The 20,251-nt window shown below is 44.2% G+C and overlaps 1 protein-coding gene across 1 annotated transcript in view; it reads left to right on the forward strand.

Annotated features, from left to right (window-relative positions):
* The window catches only part of ITGB3 (integrin, beta 3 (platelet glycoprotein IIIa, antigen CD61)), an 84,621-nt gene that overhangs the window by 50,999 nt on the left and 13,371 nt on the right, over positions 1–20,251 (forward strand). The window contains exons 3-10 of the mRNA XM_006833553.1: positions 1,917–2,112; positions 3,548–3,800; positions 5,438–5,600; positions 6,169–6,330; positions 8,557–8,652; positions 9,095–9,184; positions 10,019–10,153; positions 12,132–12,561. Of these exons, the coding sequence (XP_006833616.1) occupies positions 1,917–2,112; positions 3,548–3,800; positions 5,438–5,600; positions 6,169–6,330; positions 8,557–8,652; positions 9,095–9,184; positions 10,019–10,153; positions 12,132–12,561 (1,525 nt within the window). The remainder of the gene's footprint in view (positions 1–1,916; positions 2,113–3,547; positions 3,801–5,437; positions 5,601–6,168; positions 6,331–8,556; positions 8,653–9,094; positions 9,185–10,018; positions 10,154–12,131; positions 12,562–20,251) is intronic.

Below are 20,251 nucleotides of genomic sequence, written 5' to 3' on the forward strand. Positions count from 1 at the left end.
AGAAAGATGAGGCTTTCTACTCCCGTAAGGATTTACACCCTTGGAAACCCTGTACAGGGTCACTATGGGTCGGAACCGACTCGATGGCACTTAACAACAACATATAAGGTTGCTTGGTATGCTGCTGTAAGATAAGCACTGGACTGCTAACAAACCCACAAGTTGCTCCTCTGAAATCTTTATGAGTCATAACCGACTCAATGACACTTAATGACAACAGTTATTATTTATGTTCATGTTGTTGTTAAGTGCTGTTGAGTCAGTTCTGACTCAATGGCCTTGTATAGAGTCTCCGAGGCTTTAAATCTTCATGGGAGCAGAAAGCCTCATCTTTCTCATACAGAGCGGTTGGTGGGTTCGAACCTCGGACCTTGTGGTTCGCAGTCCAGTGCTTATCATGTTAGAACAAAGGAAGCAAGACTTGAAGTTTGTTGTTGTTGTTAGGTGCTGTAGAGTTGGTTCCGATTCATAGTGACCCTGCACAGGGTTTCCGAGGCTGTAAATCTTTATAGGAGCAGAAAGCCTCTTCTTTCTCCCGCGGAACTGCTGACTGTGAGATTAGCAGCCCGAATCGTTACCACTATGCTACCAGAGCATCTTGACTTGAAGTTTGTTGTTGTTGTTAGGTGCTGTAGAGTTGGTTCCGATTCATAGTGACCCTGCACAGGGTTTCCGAGGCTGTAAATCTTTATAGGAGCAGAAAGCCTCTTCTTTCTCCCGCGGAACTGCTGACTGTGAGATTAGCAGCCCGAATCGTTACCACTATGCTACCAGAGCATCTTGACTTGAAGTTTGTTGTTGTATTGTTGTTAAGTGCTGTTGAGTTGATTCCGACCCATAACAACCCTGTATAGGGTTTCCGAGGAGCAGCTGGTGAGCTTGAACTGCCAACCTTGCAGTTCAAACGGCTTTGCAGTCTGGTGCATTAACCCACAGCGCAACACCAGGACTCCCCCTAGTAAATAGCTAGAACATGGCAGAATACTGCCCAATATAGTACAGGTAGATGAGCCCCCTTGATTGGAAGGCACTCAAAATCCGGTGCCCACAACAATGGACTTAAGTAGATAGAGCAATTCTCATGAAGATGACAACAGGACAAGACAACAGTCTGTTTTGTTGTGCAAGGGGGTGTCGCGAGTTGGAGCTGACTCTCTCTGGCAATTAACAGCAACAAAAGCTAGGACTTCGTCTTGGGGAATCTACTCCTGAACTCTTAACTTCTTTCTTCTACTGCCTTGTGATACTTCCTTCTCCCCTCTCCTATGTGCAGAGCGCTGGGAATAGCTCAGGAACAAGACACACAGACCATGCCCTCGTGAATTTCACAGTGTAGCCAGTGACTGATACAACTTCCCAAATGGTTTTGAGCCTTACCTGTAAAGGAAAGTATCATACATCATTATTATACATAGTATACTCCACTCTCATTATATAAATGCTTCATGAAACAATACCTCCTTTTGCTACAGGTACACTTTGAGCTTTTCTATTTGATTCAATTTCATTTTATTTAATAAAATGATGGTGAGAACCACTAAATTGATTTTGGGACTTATAAATGGGTTTCAGTTTACAGTTAAAAAAAAAACACCTGAATTTTACAGGCATCTTACCATGTCATCTTGTCTTTTTATCTTGCAAGCAAGGAAACCAAGGCTCAAAGAAACGGCTTTGACATTTTGATCAAGAACCTAGTAGATCCTAGTAGATCCTAGTTAGCAGTCTATGAGCAGTCACTCATTCAGCCTTTCTGTTCAGTGGGCCTAGGTATTAGCCTAGGAAGATCACATAAGTTCATTGATGGTTGAGCTTCAAAGTGTTGGACAAACTCTAGGCCACTGGAAGGTGTCAGGGAGGCAGAAGGGCACGTAAGCTTTGATCATAGGGTTTCTCGTTGGGTTCTTGTTTTATAGGCTCTGCCTGTGGGCACACCCCGCTGTAATTTGAAGGAGAACCTGCTGAAGGACAACTGTGCCCTGGATTACATTGAGTTCCCGATTAGTGAGGCCCGTATACTGGAAGCTAGACCTCTCAGTGACAAGGGCTCTGGAGATAGCTCCCAGGTTACTCAAGTCAGCCCCCAGAGGATTGCTCTCTGGCTACGACCAGGTAAGGAGACTTCATCTTAAGGAGAGCTCCTGTATAGGTGGGCACAGAGCATAAGGCATAAACAGAAATTGTCTTGGGGAAGCAGCTCCAAAAAGAGGTGTTGTGGGGAAACAAGAGGCTGGGGATGAAGAAACGTGGGCAGGAGAATGGAAGAAAATGGAAGGTGTCGGGACACCACTAAAGGTGAAGTCAGTGATCTAAGTTTGAATTTTGACTCCGCCATATATTAGCTATATGACCTTTGGAAAACTACGTGACCTTAGGAAAACTACATAACACTCCAGACAATTGTTATTAAGTGCCATCGAGTCGGTTCCAACTCATAGCAACTCTGTAAAGAAGGGGTGTGGAACATCTGGCCCACTGTCCATATAAGGCCCGAAAAATCATTTGGTCTGGCCCTGCCAAGACAACTGCAGTTCCAGACATTACATTGTTGTTGTTATTAAGTGCCGTTGAGTGAGTTCCGATTCATAGTGGCCCTGTATAGGGTTTCTGAGTTGCAGCTGGTGAGTTTGAACTGCTGACCTTGCAGATCAAATTGATCTTGTGGTCCTGTGCATTAATTATCCCACAGCGCCAAACCAGGAGTCGCGTTAGGGGTGGGTTAATTGTTTGACCAAATATAGCAGGCTAGTTTTTAAGTTGATAATTTTGTCTGGCCTGAAAATGTAATAAATTTTGGCAGAAAAAGATGTTCCCCACTCCTGCTGTATAGTGTTTCCGAGAAGCGACTGGTGGGTTTGAACCTCAAACTTTACGTTTCATTTCAAAGGGACTTTTGTGATCTAGTGCCTTATCCTACAGTGTAGGTACTAAAAAAAAAAATAAGTTTGTTCCTTCTTTTCCCCCCATGGCAGGTTTTATCTATCTTATAGTTTTGTGTTGAGACTCAGATTAGCTGTAGACTGAGAAGGCAATCTGTCAGCCCCATTTCCATAAGAGACTGAGGCAGAATAAAGAGGAGCTGACAATGAAGGCGGGATTAGGATAAGGGTGCTTTTTGAATTGTTAATTTTGACTATCCAATTAAGTAAAAAAAAAAAGTAAAACTGCCTATTTTATGCAAGGCAAGGCATGTGTTAGATGCCTTGGATTTAAAGAAGGGAAGAACCACTTCTTTCCTTTCTACAGAATCTGAAGTATATGCAGTAACTGCTAAAATCTCTGTGACTCAGGGTGGGAGATCCTCGCGACCCTAAGGTTTTGATAGGTGGAGATTTAGAGAGGGTGGTAATATTTAGAATGGTAAAGAAGAGGATAAAATAGGAAGCTCAAGACTGAAGAGGAATAGAATTTGCAAGGGGAGAGGAGAGGGAGTTTCAGAACTTTCAAGTCTGCTTTAGTCAAGGAGTCAGTTTCAACTGTGCCCAAATTCACTTATTAAATATCAGAGGGAGCAGTGGAGAAAAACTAATATCCTGCTGTATTCCAGATGATTCGAAGAGTTTCTCTGTCCAAGTGCGGCAGGTGGAGGATTACCCCGTGGACATCTACTACTTGATGGACCTGTCCTACTCTATGAAGGATGATCTATGGAGCATCCAGAGCCTGGGCACCAAGCTGGCTTCCCAGATGCGTAAGCTCACCAGTAACCTGCGTATTGGCTTTGGCGCCTTTGTGGACAAGCCTGTGTCACCATATATGTACATCTCTCCACCAGAGGCCCTCAAAAACCCTTGCTATGAGTAAGTCTCTCCAGGAGCCGGAGCAGCACCCTTCTCTATTGGCCTAGGCAGGACCAAGTCATGGTTCCTAGTTCTAGTTTTGGGCAGCTTTGTTGGCCACTTGCTGGCCAAACCATATTTCTTTGATTTTCCTGGCAAACGGGCTAGTCTGTTGATCTGGAGTGTTGTGTCAATAGAGTCCAAGGCTTCTTGGAGACCTGGAAAGAGAAATTCATTAGCTTCTTGGTCTTGGTCATGAATACACAGGAGGCAAAAAAGAAGGTAAGAGAAATGTGGTAAGAAGTAGAGAGAAATTTATGGATAAGTAAATAGAGGGTGATTTCAAAAGAATTGCTTCCCTGGTTGTGTTGTCATCATTGTACTCATCATCAAAGGGATGAGTCCTACAGGGCGAAAAACCCTAAAAATTAATTCCTAGAGGAATATCAAAGCGTTTAGACAACATTGAACCCTGGATTGTTGTTAAGTGCTGTTGAGTCTGTTCAGACTCATAGCAACTTTGTATAGTGTTTTTCAGGAGCAGCTTTGAACCTCTGACATTGTAGTTAACTGTTTAGTGCTTCACACCAGGACTTCATTTAATAGTCTGTAAATTGATAGATTGGGCTTCTATTGATCCTTTGGTTTATAACTGAAAGTTTATTTATGTAGTTGATGGAGATTGCACAAATCCATGGATTGTTATAATTTAAAATGATGGTTGTAGAGCCTACCAAGGTATGAATTTACTCTTTAGTTTTCAAAGGTGTATGATGTGGCTTTTAACCTTTTGTCAGGGTTGTAAGGTCCTTCAGTAAAGACATCAGTCATCAATTAACAAATCTTTAGGTTAGAGACAGCAATGTCCCTGTTGGACTGATTTAGCAATTTATTGATTGTTCAAGCATATTAATTTACTGATCAACTTTTGCTTTATTGGTGTGTTAGTGATCCTTTAAGGAACCTTGGTAGTGTAGTGGGTCATGCATTGGACTGCTAACCGCAAGCTCTTTAACAGTTTGTATCTATCAGCAACTCTGTGGGAAAAAGATGAGGCATTCTGCTCCTTTCAAGATTTAGTCTCAGAAACTGTATGGATTGCTATGGGTCAGAAGTGACTTGATGGTTTCCTGTTGTGACAGCAATAAGCAGCAGGAATGTCACTTAGAGAGAAATCTAAGTATTAGAGGATAGCACCAATTAGACCATGGTTTACATGTATTAGCGTCTTTAAGCCTCAAACAGCTCTTAAGAGATATTGTCACTCCTTTCCAAAGATTAGGTTTAGGGAGCTTGCCTGCATTCCCCTAACAAATAAATAGTGGGGCTGGGATTAGAACCCAGGGAGTCTGTTTTCACAGCACATTCTTTTATCCCCTAGGCTAGCTGGAGGTGAGGTTGATGCGAGGCCTCAGATAACTTGAAGTTTGATGTCTGAACTGGTTGGGTTCTCTACAAGGGGGCTTCAAAAAGTTCATGGAAAAATTGAATGAAAAGATAATGGAATTTTCCCATGAACTTTGTGAAGCCCCCTCATGTATAGAACTGATGTGGACATATAACTATCCATATTTGCATCCCACCTTCCTTCTCTCACCTTTTCTCTATCTCACCTTTTCCATCAGAGTGTGGTTCAATGATCTCCCATTCTTCCACAGTATGAAGACCACCTGCTTGCCCATGTTTGGCTACAAACATGTGCTGACGCTAACTGACCAGGTGGCCCGCTTCAATGAGGAAGTGAAGAAGCAGAGTGTGTCACGAAACCGAGATGCCCCGGAGGGTGGCTTTGATGCCATCATGCAGGCTACAGTCTGTGATGTGAGTGGGGAGGGATTGGTGGACCGGGTGTGGTTGGTGTGGGAAATGATGGGGAAGGAAGTGGCTCAACCCTGTGGGATTCCTGTGTGAAGTTAGACATAAGAATGAAGCACAGCTGTGGGCAGGTATGAGCAATAATCACCTTTGACCAAAGCTGACATTCCTTGGACCTCAATGATTACAGATATTTTCTGGGAAGAGCATCTTCCCATCTTCTCAGGGCATGTTCAAAGTTGAAGCTGGGTTAATGTAACCTGTGTCAAGTTGGCAGATGTAGAGATGGGATTTCTTTGAGCCCAGTCAAGCTTTATGGTTACAGGTGGGCAATTTGACTGCCACTGTAAGAGTTATGTGTGGAACTGAAAAGGGTGTTAGGCAGCTGCATCAGCTATGAGACTGTTTTCCTAAGTTAATAGAAACCCCTGAGTTGGAACCTTGGGTTTCTAGGACTAGGATTGATGCCCTTCTCCAAGAAGATTTGCCCAGCCCTTCAGGCAGGAAGGTCTTTGTTTTCTATTAATTAACATGACTAAATTGCTCTGTCTCCTTTGCCTTTTTTAAAAAACAGGATAAGATTGGCTGGAGAAATGATGCATCTCACTTGCTGGTGTTTACTACTGATGCCAAGACTCATATAGCACTGGATGGAAGGCTGGCAGGGATTGTCCAGCCCAATGACGGGCAGTGCCACATTGGCAGTGACAACTATTACTCTGCCTCTACAACCATGGTGAGATGTCTGGTACCATCTGTGGTTCCTATTCTCTCTGTCCTAACCAGGCAGTGTCTCAGTATGAATATGAAAACGAAAGTCCTTCTTCCAAGCTGGGTGCAGGACTTGGTTTCAACTTTTCCTCCCAACTGGAACTGTCATCTAGGGTATAACCTGCACAGCCATTAGTAATGCCCCTGGCGGAGGTCAGTGTTACTACAATGTATACCACCCCAGCACTAGTAACAGCATCATGGCATCCAGGATGAACCCAAAGGACTGTCATAGGTTTAACTGGGAAGAAACCCTTCCTTTCTTCTCGGTCCTGATTATCCCCTTCTTGGAATACTGTGCGCATTTATGGTTATTTGAAAAAGGAAGAGAGAAAAGGACAAATAACATCAAAAGCATGGATGGCAGGACTTATCAGTCTCCCTCATGATACTCTGGGTACCTGAAGGAAAGTGCAAACTCTTTATCTCTTAAAGACAATCTAATAGCTATCTAGTCTAGGTAGTTTAAATGTATACTTGAGTAAAGGCAGGAGACTCACTGCATGATTTCTTAAGCTTATCCTATATCCAGGATCCCATGAACATGTTCACAATTCACCACCATCCTCAGTGTTGCTTGAGTTTCTTGGTGTTAGCCATAGTCAAGCTAGGCAGTACCAGGCAATAATTGAGACAGCAACCTTTGACATCTCATCTGCAAGACATCATCATACCAGAGTCTAAAGGAGACAAAGATATTAAGGTCCTTTTTGAAGTGTTGAAGAGCAAAGACGTCAGCTTGAGGACTAAGGTGCACCTTACCAAAGCCATGGTATTTTCATTAACCTCATATGCATGCAAAAGTTCGACAGTGAATAAGGAAGACCATAGAAGAATTGATGCTTTTGAGTTATGGTGTTGGAGGAGAATATTGAAATTGCCAGGAGCTGCCAATAGAACCAACAGATCCATGTTGGAAGAAGTGCAGCCAGAGTGTTCCTTGGAGGCCAGGATGGCCAAACTTTGTCTCTCATACTTCTGACATATTGTCAGGAGGGACCAGTCACTGAAGAAGGATATCATGTTTACTAAGGTGGAGGGTCAGAGAAAAAGAGGAAGATCCCCAGCAAGATGGATTGGCACAGTGGCAGCAGCAATGGGCTCAAACATACCAACGATTGTGAGATTGGCCCGGGAATGGGCAATGTTTCGTTCTGTTGTACATAGGGTCGCTATGAGTTGGTATCGACTCGATGGCACCTAATAACAACAACAACCCTTAGGAAATCTTTGGTTAGTTGAGTAGAAAGGATCTAAGGACTTATTAATGACACAGGATACATGGTTACTTTTAAATGGGTAGCACAATCAATAGTGACAGTTGGTACTCAAAAAGAGGAAAGCTCCTTATAAGCTGGGATGGTCAAGGTAGCCTTCCTGGAGTTGGCAGACTTGAGCTGTGCTCTAAGGAAGGAGGCCACTCAAGATGGAGAACAGGAGCGTTCCAGGTCAGTAGTGAATGAAAGTGAGCACGCCAGTGAATGGTTGGAAAGGAAAGTTGAGACCACCTACTGGAGGATCATGAATAACTCAGGCAACACACTTGTCAGAGGCTTCAAAACAATGAGACCCAGCCCATTGCCCGTCCTATGAAATCTGCTCTGTAGTGTTGTTAATGTAGTAAATTAGGGGAGGAAGAATCAAGGTGCTCAGTTTTGGCACCAACAGCCTGGAACTCTTCATCTGTCCCTAGAGTTCACAGTTACGTTTGGTTCCAAATGATCAGTTACCTACGTTCTTGCCTTCCTTTGATCGTGAGGGGAAAAGATTTAAGTACTACCACAAGGACGGTTTGGACTGCAAGGTCAATGGTTCAAACTCACCAGCTGTTCCTCCAAAACCCTATACAGGGTTGCTATGAGTTGGAACCAACTTAACGGCACTTAACAACAACCGCAGTAACAACTGTCTGGGCCACAGCTTAAATCAGCCAAATTCTAAGGCTTGGAATCCTGTGTGGATTTCTCTCTTGTTAGGTGTCATGGAGTCAATTTTGATTCATAGTGACCCATGTGACAGAGTAGAGCTGATCCATAGGGATTTCTAGGCTATAATCTTCATGGGAACAGCTCTCCAGGTTTTTCTCCTGTGGTTTTGCTGGGTGGGTTTGAACTACCAACCTTTTGGTTAGCAGCCAATAGCTACCAGATTTCTCTACTAACCCTAATTTCTCTTTCTTTTTTTTCTTTAGGATTATCCCTCTCTGGGACTGATGACTGAGAAATTGTCACAAAAAAACATCAATTTGATCTTTGCAGTGACTGAAAATGTAGTCAATCTCTACCAGGTGACTATGCCTTTGGAGCTTCCTGGAGTGGGACCTGTCGTGGGAGGATCTGAGCTAGGGAACTAGACCACGGGAAATTGTACTTGGATGATGACATCATGGTAGCATTGTTCATGATCCCTAATCAGGAAAGATCCTCTACTAACCTCTCTCCAGGAGTTAAAGGTTCCTGTCTGTGAGCCTGTCTCTTCCAATCTTGAACCTACCAGGAAGGGTGTGTGGATTTTCTCATTGCTGGACGGGAGGTAATTTAGTGGGGTGAGGGATTTAAAAGGCTCTCTGTAATTTTGGTCAGGCTGAAAAACTTCCAGTAGTGACAAGTAAACCATTCAATGCCTCCCCCTTATTTTCATTTCAAAACCTTCCATCTGATTTGGGGAGCACCTTTGGAGACCACCACCTTCCTCAGGCCAGTCCTAGGCATCTTTGTTTTTCGTTTTAGAATTATAGTGAGCTCATCCCAGGGACTACAGTGGGGATTCTGTCTGCAGATTCCAGCAATGTCCTCCAGCTCATCGTTGACGCCTATGGGGTGAGCATCTTCAATGAGAAATGGGCCTGCTGAGAGGTTTTTTTTTTTTTCTCGATATTACCCAACAGGGCTCATATTTTGAGGTACTGGTTTCCAGTCTAGCACGTAGCCTTATTTCTTTTCTCTTATGTCCCCAGAGGCCAGGTGATGGCCAGCATTGAAGAAATGTGGCCTTCTAAAAAAAAAAAAAAATTTAGAAAGGAATACCTGGGAATAGCAGGGACAACTGGTGAAGAGTTTAGAGGAGATAGAAGGGAGAGTTGGGATGTGGATGGAATCATGGCTAGATGAAGAGACAGCAAGACCCTGGGATTGAAGGGCTCAGAGTAAGGGAGTACTGGGTTCTAACCACAGGGGAAAAGGGGGAGCTGACTCATGGGGAAAGCAAGGCTGTGTAAAACTTAGCTTGCGTCACTACCCAAGGTGGCTAGTGTTAGGTCTCCTACTTTGTGCACCATCAGGCCTGCAGAAGGATGTTGCTGGTTTAGATTTTACTCAGACTCACCTAGCTAGAATTGGGACAGGGAGAAGAGCAGTTTTCTGGGCAAGATATATAGCAGGTGCTTCCAGGAGTTCTGGTGTGGCACTGTGGGTTAATTCACTGAACTGCAAAGTTGGTTTGAACCACAAGGTTGGAGGTTCAAGCTCACCAGCTACTCCTTGGAAACCTTATACTGGGTCGCTGTAGATCAGAACCAACAACAACATGGAAGCTTCCAAGCAAACATCAACATCTGGCAGAACCAGGGAGAGCCCAGGACTTAGGATGGAACTGGTTCTTGGTGATTTCTTCGCAGCCCAATCTCTCACCTATTTTTGCCTCTTTCTGCTTAGAAAATCCGCTCTAAAGTAGAGCTGGAAGTGCGTGACCTCCCTGAGGAGCTGTCTCTATCCTTCAATGCTACATGCCTCAACAACGAGGTCATCCCTGGCCTCAAGTCGTGTGTTGGACTCAAGATTGGAGACACGGTGAGGTGGGCTTTTCCGGGACAGAAGCTGCCACTCTGAATTGACTTACTGTCTGGAGCATCTGTGGGTGCCACTCCACCCTTCCTTCCCTGTACCTTCTTCTCGAAGGTCATGACAAGTTAGATGCAGCGGAGCCGCCACTCTTTTCTTCTGAGGCTTCTAGCGCCGAAACCATCGGTTCTGTCTATAAGTGAACTTTACTCTCAAGATTTTTGTTTTTTAATTTGCATTTAGAGTACCTCTGTTTGCTTATATGGAGTTGATTGCAAACAAAAATATTTCTAACCTTCAGTCCCTAACTACCCTTCAGCTCTCCCCACAGGTAATATCTCTGTTTTCCTCCCATGATAAAAATGGCAGTGTTATTGATTCCATAAATATTTTTTGAGACTGTATGCCAGACAAGGATCTCTAGTGGCACAATGGTTAAGCACTTGGTGATTCAAACTCACCCTCAACTCTGTAGGATTACAGCCTAGAAAACCTTATGAGTTCAGTAAAAAGAATGATAAGTATGAATCAGAGAGATAGAAGATATGAAACTATGTATATATGTCGAGAGATAGAACAAGGTGAATTTGAGTAAAGGGTTATAGATATGTTTTTTGTTTTTTTTTTTAATTTTGTCTTACTCTTTTCTACGTAATTTTTAAATCATTTGCAAATATGAAAGATTTTAAGAACCAAACCAAACCTCATGGAGCAGTTCTCCTGTGTCACAGGAAGTTGCTGTGACGGAATTGACTAGATGGTACCTAATAACAAAACCATGTGCTAGGCATTGCCTTAGCAAACTGAACAGGCCCTCAGTGACGTTACACTTGCCAATGCTCATGGGCTCCTGGTGTGATGCTGTAGCCAGTGCAGTCGATTGGTCAGAGTGTTTAAAAGATCACAGGCTCTGTTTCACTTGGGCTGGTTTGTTTCACATGTGGATTTCTAAAGTGGGTTTTTACTGTATGACTGTAAGCAGTGTCTCTGAACCCAGCCAGACATGTCACAATGGCAAAACTGCCCAGTGCACGCGTGTTTGCTTTGCAGCCTGTGGTAGTGGGAAGGCTGAGGAGCCTCAGGTCCCAGGAGGATAAGACCAGTATTCTCAGGGGTGGATTACCCGATAAGCAAGGTAAGCACAGGCTTACTTGTGCTCACTTACTAATCTGAAGTGACCAGTTTCCCATGGGATGTGCTGAAAAACATGTGAAATGATTCACTTTTGTTAAGTGCCATTGAATGGGTTCCAACTCATGGCCACCCTGTATAAGGGTTTGAGGAGCGGTTGGTAGGTTTGAACTGCTGATCTTGAAGTTCAAACTGATCTTGTGGTCTAGTGCATTATCCTGCAATGTCACACTGTTGTTGTTGTTAAGTGCCATCTAGTCAGTTCCGACCCATAGTGACCCTGTGTAGGGTTTCTGAGGAGTGGCTGGTGAGCTAGAACCACCAACCTTGCAGTTCAAACCAAACTTACAGTCCAGCGCATTAACCCACAGTGCCACACCAGGACTCCATTCAGCATCACACTTGTTGTTGTTGTTAAGTGCTGTTGAGTTGGTTCCAACCCATAGCGACCCTGTATAGGGTTTCCGAGGAGCAGCTGGTGACCTTGAACTGCCGACCTTGCAGTTCAAATGGCTTTGCAGTCTGGCGCATTAACCCACAGCGCCACACCAGGACTCCATTCAGTGTCGCACTAGAGATTAAGAAATAAGGAGTCCTGGTGTGAGGCTGTAGGATAAGTACTGGACTGCTAACAACCACGAGTTGGTGGTTCAAACACACTAGCTGTTCCTTGGAAAGCCTATACAGGATCGCTATGAGTTGGAACCTACTCAGTGGCACTAAACAACAACAAGAACCTGTGCTTACCACAGTTACTGAGTAATCTGCCCCTGGGTCCTCCTTAGCAGGGCAGGGACAGCTGCTTTTCCCTCCAGGGCCCTCGTGTGTCTAAATGAGATTTTGCTTTACAATCAAGGTGAGCTTCAGCATCGAGGCCAAGGTGCGTGGCTGTCCCCAAGAGAAGGAGAAGTCCTTCACCATCAAACCCGTGGGCTTCAAAGACAGTCTCACCATCCAGGTGACCTTCGACTGTGACTGTGCCTGCCAGGCCCAGGCTGAGCCACACAGCTCTCGCTGCAACAATGGCAATGGGACCTTTGAGTGTGGGGTGTGCCGCTGTGGGCCCGGCTGGCTGGGATCCCAGTGTGAGTGTTCAGAGGAGGACTACCGGCCCTCGCAGCAGGACGAGTGCAGCCCCCGGGAGGGCCAGCCTGTCTGCAGCCAGCGGGGCGAGTGTCTGTGTGGCCAGTGTGTCTGCTACAACAGTGACTTTGGCAAGATCACCGGCAAGTACTGCGAGTGCGATGACTTCTCCTGCGCGCGCTACAAGGGGGAGATGTGCTCGGGTGAGTAGCGCTGCGTGGCCTACTGTCCCCCCGTTATCCACACTCGCTCACACACACACCTCTGGAAACAGGCCAAGGGCTGGAGGTGGCACAGAAAAGAACTCAGGTAGACACACAGGAAAGCCTAGGGGCAGAGGTGAGTGGACCATGTTCTACTCCAATGGCAGAAAAACGAAAACACTGCCTGTCCCTGTGTCGTTACTAGTGGGTGTACAAAAATGACTCTGTTCTAGAATGCTTCTCGCTGAGAACAGCAGGGGCACAAGTGGGCTGACCTCAAGGTGAGCACTGTTTCTTTTCTTTCTTCCTTTTATCTGCTCCCTCTGCTAATTTTTTTCCCTTTCTCTTCTTTTTTTTGTTTTTTTACATCCCCAGTTCCTAATCTTTTGAGTATAAGAACCAATTGCTTTTTAAGGTTTTAAAAATCACTGACCGATGGTAATTACATTTTTGTACTGAAAGATTTAGAAAAATGCATGATATCAAAGTATAGCAAACCTAGTAAAAATTTTATATGAAGTTATCTTTTCTTCTTGAAATGTGTGGAAATAGTTGTATATATGTATACAGTTGGAGTCCTGGTGTGGCACTGTAGGATAGCACTGGACTGCAAGTTCTGTTTGAACAGCAAGGTTGGTGATTCCAACTCAACAGCTACTCCTTGGAAACCCTATACAGGGCCGCTGAGTCGCAACCGACTTGACAGCACTTAACAACAACAACATGTATATAGTAAGATATAATATACTTGGAACAATGTCTGAAAAGTAGTATGTTGTTGTTGTTAAGGTTTGAAAAATCACTGACTAATGGTAATTACATTTTTAGTATTTACAGATTTAGAGAAAGACATGATATCAGAAAGTATAGCAAAGTTAGTAAAAATTTTATATGAATTTATCTTTTCATCTCAAGACACATGGAAATAGTAGTATTGTTGTTGTTGTTAGGTACCATCAAGTCGTTACCAACTCATAGCAACCCTATGCACAACAGAACGAAACACTGCCCAGTTCTGGGCAACAACCTCACTATTGTTGCCGCGCTTGAGCCCATTGATGCTGCAACTTTGCCAATACATCTTGCTGGGGGTTTTCCTCTTTTTCTCTAAATATGATATCCTTCTCCAGTGACTGGTCCCTTCTGGCAATATGTCCGAAGTATGAAAGACGAAGTTTGGCCATCCTGGCCTCCAAGGAGCACTCTGGCTGCACTTCTTCCAACATAGATCTGTTTGTTCTTTTGGCAGCCCATGGCACTTTTAATATTCTCCTCCAATACCATAACTCAAAAACATCAATTCTTCTACGGTCTTCCTTATTCATAGGAGGTTATTTACATGCATAGGAGGTTATTGAAAATACCATGGTCAGGCACACCTTAGTCCTCAAGCTGACATCTTTGCTCTTCAACACTTGAAAAAGATCTTGTGAGGCGGATTTGCTTAAACACTAAAGACCGAAGACCAGAAGAGTTGTGGGATGACATCAAGAACATCATACAGGAAGAAAGCAAAAAGTCATTAAGAAGACAACAAAAAAGGAAAAGATCAAAATGGATGTCAGAAGAGACACTGAAACTTGCTCTCCAGCATAGAGATGCTAAAGCAAGTGGAAGAAATGAAGAGATACAAGAACTGAACAGAAAATTTCAAAGTTCAGCTCGAGAAGACAAAGTCAAATATTACAATGAAATGTGCAAAGGTCTGGAATCAGAAAACCAAAAGGGAAGAACACGCTCAGCATTTCTCAAGCTGGGGGAACTGAAAAAAAAATTCAAGCCTCTACTTTTGTTATTGAATGATTCTCTGGGCAAATTATCGAATGATGCAGAAAGCATCAAAAGAAGATGGAAGGAATACACAGAGTCGCTGTATCAAAAGGTAATGGTTGATGTTCAACCATTTCAAGAGGTAGCATATATGATCATGAGCCAATGATACCAAAGGAAGAAGTCCGAGGTTCATTGAAGGAATTGTCAAAGAAAAAGGCACCAGGAATTAATGGAATAACAATTGAAATCTTTCAAGAAAGTGAGGCAGCACAGGAGGCACTCACTTATCTATGCCAAGAAATTTGGAAGACAACTATCTGGCCAACTGATTGGAAGAGATCCGTATTTGCATCCAATGGAATGCGGAAATCATTGGACAATCTCCTTGATATCCCATTCGAGTAAAGTTTTACTAAAGGTAATACAGAAACAGCTGCAAGCATACATTGACAGAGAACTGCCAGAGGTTCAAGCCGGATTCAGAAAAGGCTGTGGAATGAGGGATATCATTGCTGATATCCGGTGGCTCTTGACTGAAAGCAGAGAATACCAGAAAGATGTTTACCTGTGCTTTATTGACTACGCAAAGGCTTTCAATTGTGTGGATCATGACAAGCTGTGGACAACATTGTGAAGTATGAGTATTCCTGAACACTTAATTGTTCTCATGAGGAATCTGTACGTGGACAAAGAGACAGTTTTTTGAACAGAACATGGGAACACTGAATGGTTTAAAATTAAGAAAGGTGTGCAACAGGTTTGTATTCTTTCACCATACTTATTCAACCTGTATGCTGAGCAAATAATATGAGAACCTGGGTTATATGAAGAAAATTGTGGCATCAGGATTGGAGGAAGACTCATTAAAAACCTGTGATATGCAGATTATACAACCTTGCTTGCTGAAAGTGAAGAGGACTTAAAATACTTACTAATGAAGATCAAAGAGCACAGCCTTTGGTATGGATTGCATCTCAATGTAAAGAAAACAAAAATCCTCACCACTGGACCAATAAACAACATTCTTACCAACGGAGAAAAGATTGAAGTTGTCAAGGACTTCATTCTTCATGGATCGACTGTCAACGCTCATGGAAGCAGCAGTAAAGAAATCAAATGACATACTGCATTATGCACATACTAGTGTAGGGTAGTGGAAAATAGCATGACACTAATTTATTATTAAGGAGCTCTGGTAGCGTAGTGGTTACGAATCAGGCTGTGAACCTCACGGTCAGCAGTTCGAAACTACCAGCAGTTCTGCAGGAGAAAGATGAGGCTTTCTGCTCCCGTAAAGATTTATAGCCTTGGAAACCCTGTACAGGGTCGCTATGAGTCGGAACTGACTTCACGGTACATAGCAACAAGAATTTATTATTACTGCTACTACTTGTTTGGATTTTGGGTCTGTGTTCAGTATGGTAGTGATGTGTGACTATTAACACTGAAATCAGTCAAACTTAAAGAATTCAGTTCCTTTGTTGCTCATGTGGCTTCTTGTTAAGTGCCGTTGAGTCAGTCCCAACTCACCATGATCCTGTATTGAGTTTCTGAGGCTGTAAGTCTCCATGGGAGTAGAAAGTTCACCTTTCTCCTGAGGAACAGCTGGTGGGCTTGAACCGCTGGCTTTGTGATTTGTAGTCCAGTGCTTATCCTACAGAGCTACAGCACTCCCTCACACGTGGCTAGTGGCTTCCATATCGGACAGAACGGATACAGAGCATTTCAAGATTACAGAATGTTTTATAGGAGAGTGTTGTCATAGAAATTCTCAGCTTGCAGACTGGGGATTACCATTGTAAGTTTTTTGACTCTAGGATGCTGAGTTGTCCTTATCATTGCAAAATTCAGTAAAATCTTTAGGCCCACTGATAATCCCAGGCTGATTGCTCATTGCCCCAAACACCATTACCTGGATAGTTCTTCAGCTAGAAGAAGTTGAACTAATTCTCATATTATCTTGCTCTGTGCATACATGCAGATACTATTCTTAGAAAGCAAATCAAGGGAGTTCAAAAAGTCTGTGAAAAAATGAAACGGAAAGATATGGAATTTTTCCGCAAATTTTTAAAGCCCCCTTGTAGGCAGTTTGAGTTATTCCTGAGGCACTGAGGATAGATTTTTGCTGAGCCCAAACCACTGTGACTTAATCCCTTTTAGGCAGATTGATGGAAGGCATTTATTTGCACATTGGTTGGATTGGGTTATGAATGAATTCTGTGGAATTTAATGGAACAGAAAGATTTTAATTGGCTCTGAGGGTGATCAAATCCCTTATCCTATTGGCCTCTTTACATTGGGTTCTGACAGCTGAGCTAATCCACACAGATGTTCACTTTAGCATTAACTTTAATCTTGATTAGAAAGATAATTCTGTGGCATTCTAAAGCATGCCAAATAATACTAAACAACTCCTTTTTATTATTTACACATTGTTTCCTTGATTAATGCCAACAGAATTTAAGGGGGAGATACAAGGATAGAGAAATCGGAGAGGTTAGAGGGGAGAGAGGTCATGAACACACAGATGCACACACATAAACAACAGCAATACATTTCATTACCTTTTAATATTTAATAATACTTATGCCATACTGAAAGTACCAAAGGAATGAATACGTTTGAGGTAGGGAGACCCATAGGGAGAAGGTTGGCAGTAAGTGGGAGAGAGAGGAGAGGCTTAAAGTCAGCCTACTAGAGGCCCCGGGGGAGAGGAAGGCTGGCTCTCACTCCTTGGCTTGGTCTGGTGTGTGTGAGGCACTATGGGAGGGATCCATCCAGAGTGTTTCCTTTGGCTGTCAGCCCCATTGAAGCCACAAAACAAAGCTGCCCGGGTCAGCAGCCCAGTTCCTGCCTCCCGCCAGTGCAGGGACAGTTCGTCCTCAGCGAACTCCAGCCTTAACTCAGGGAGGATCCCCAGGCAGCAGTGCCAGCCTCCTTGCAGTTTCCCCACCATTTCAGGGGTGTAGGTGTCCTGGAACCTCAGGTCTGGGTCTTGTGGTGCTACCCTCACATCCTCCAGATGCTCAGGGACACACATTCCTGAGCTCCTGCACTATGCCAGGCACTAGGTCATTGTGGATGAATAGCTGTCATGATCCCTGATACCTAAGAGCTGACAGCCCAGCTCTTCATTGTCTTTGTTCAGAGCTGCTGGTTCTGTGTTCTGTTCTTTGTCACGAGCAGGGGCTCATGAGATGAGTAGTTGCCAGTCATTTGCCTGACCCTTGATCTCCTAAATATGGCGGCCATTTCCCTGTTGCTCCTCTGCTCTCCCCACTGGAGACATGGCCTTTGTACTTGCTCATTATTAGAACCCCTGCCTCAAGCACACAGAAGTCCTTATCTTCAAGGACTTTCCCACTTTGCCACATCATCCATAAGCACAGATCAATCAGGTCTCCTCTAAGCCAGGCATGAGTTGAGATAGATTCTGTAAGAACTGTTGTTAAATGCCATTACATCAGTTCGGACTCATAGCGACTCTGATAGAGTTCCCAAGGAGTGGCTGGTGTGTTTGAACTGCTGACCTTGTGGTTAGCAGTCCAGTGCTTATCTCACAGTGCTATATCAGGACTCCAGAGCTAACAATGTTGTTGTTGTTAAGTGTCGTTGAGTTGATTCCAACCCATGGCGACCCTGTATAGGGTTTTCAAGGAGCAGCTGGTGAGCTTGAACCACTGACTTTGCAGTTCAAACGACTTTGCAGTCTGACGCATTAGCTCACAGCGCCACACCAGGACTAACAATACTACACTTTAATTTATCTGAGATAATTTACAACATGAAGCAGAATCTGTCAGTTCCAGAAATGAGATAACCTCAGGGAGTGTTCTAGGAGTCCATTGGAGAAGCCAGTGTGGACAGGGGAGGACTGGGAGGCTTCATGGAGGAGCTGAGATGTCTGATAAATCTCAAGGAAGAACTAAGTCGTCAAGGAGTGTTGGGGAATGGTGCATCAGGGCCCAGTAGTCCTAGCTGCACAAGGAAAGTGATTGCACTGCTTCTGGCCTACGAAGCCTGCCCCTCCTCATTTTCCCGTTCCCTTCTCTTTTTCCTCCTCTTTTTCTTTATATTTTACCCGCCTCCTCTGACTTTCCTCAGCCTCTCTTTTGCTGGAGGAGAGCCAGTCCTGTGGTGTTACCACACTGGGGCTTCCTTTAAGGGCTGACCCTGCTGGGACTTGGGGTCAGCTTGCTGGCTCTGGCCTGCCACTTCCACTCCTGACCTCACTCCCTGGCTGGCCTGGCAGACATCTTCTCAAAGACCACTTTGTTTAGTCTCACAAAGAAATACTGTGGGACAAGGGTTCTGAGGTGCCCGGGGCCCAGTGCTGCCAGGCTTCTGTGCTGCCGGCTTTGCCCATCTGAGAGCCTGACCAAGGTGGGGTGTAGTGGACACTGTGGGGCCTAGTTTTCTGGCTGGCACACCCGTCCCCCAGCTGCTGTGAGAGTTGGATGCTAGGAGCTCACAGTTGTCCCTTCTATGCAGATTTACCCTCAGCTGGCAATAGGTGCCTTGCCCCCATGTCTTGGCTCATGACTGATGGGTTTTTGTTCATTGCTGGCAAGTTGAATCAGACTCTTGGTGATTCCATGCGAAGAGTGGAATTGTGCCATAGTGTTTTCTAGGCTGTGACCTTTCAAAAGCAGATCTCCAGGCTGGTCCTCCAAAGTGCCTTTGGGTGGGTTTGAACCTTCAGCCTTTCAGTTAGTAATCTAGCGCTTGACCATTTGTGCCACCCAGGGACTTCTGACTGATGGATAAAGGGCTACAAAAGGTTCAAGGTGGAATACCATGGAGCTAGTCCTTTTCCTGTACCCACCAGGGGATCAGGCTGAAGTGAATTTCTGGTTGAGAACTTATCCTGCTTGCATCTTCTCGCCCTTCCACTTCTCCAGTAAATCACTTGATGCAAGAATTCTCACCTCAAATTATTCTTTTGGGGAACCCAACCTAAGTTACGGGCCTTTCCTCTTTCCCCATTCCCTGTTAGCCTAACATCTCTGCTCTCCAGGTATGTTGGCAGCTGATTGTGTTCCTCAGCCTTCCTGAGGAACAGACATTACTTTCTTAGACAGAGGAGACTTGTATGAGTTTTGAATGCCATCGTGATCAGTAGACGACAATGCTGGGGTCACTGGCAGAGGCCAACAGACACTAGCTGGACCCACTGGGAGCCCAGGGAACAGTGGGTGCAGGCTCGTTGCTCTTCGAGCCTCGTACGGATCATTCTCTCATGCACCTCCCCATGTATTAGTCTCTTCTAGTCACAAAGTGGTGTGGTTTTCAGAGCATGGATTACTTCCTTCCTTGGCCCCAGCCTTTCCTCTGATGAACAATCAGATTTTTATTATTCATGCACTCCTTCCTGATTCAGAGCATTGAAAATGAGTCACCTTTTTGCAGAGGTTTAGGAACCAATTTTTAAATCTAACAAACCCCCCAAACCTGTTGTTGAGTAACTTCTGACTCGTGGTAACCCAGGCTTGTGAAATGATGATTAGAGGCCTAAGGCATTGTGAATGAATCCCTGCAGTTAGACAACTTTACTTCCCACCCCAGGAGGCCCTGGTGGTGTAAAACAGTTACTACACCTGACTTTTAATCCGGAGTCTACCCAGAGGTGATTTGAAAGAAAGGTCTCATGATCTACTTCCAAAAAAAATCAGTCATTGAAATTCTAAGGAGCACAGTTCTACTCCGTTCTACACGGAGGCTTAGCTTGTGAGATGCTTTTGCTGTAATGTGCCTCAAACCAGGTCTTGCTATACCTTGGGACACTGTCTTAGGTTGGATTCTCTAGAGAAGCAAAAGCAGTAAAGCTTATATACGGATGTATATATATATATTCACTTATAACAATCCATTTATATGCCTATACACACACACACACACACACACACACACACACACA

The sequence above is a fragment of the Chrysochloris asiatica genome, unplaced genomic scaffold (genome assembly GCF_000296735.1).
Source record: "Chrysochloris asiatica unplaced genomic scaffold, ChrAsi1.0 scaffold00007, whole genome shotgun sequence".
NCBI classification, from domain to species: Eukaryota; Metazoa; Chordata; class Mammalia; order Afrosoricida; family Chrysochloridae; genus Chrysochloris; species Chrysochloris asiatica.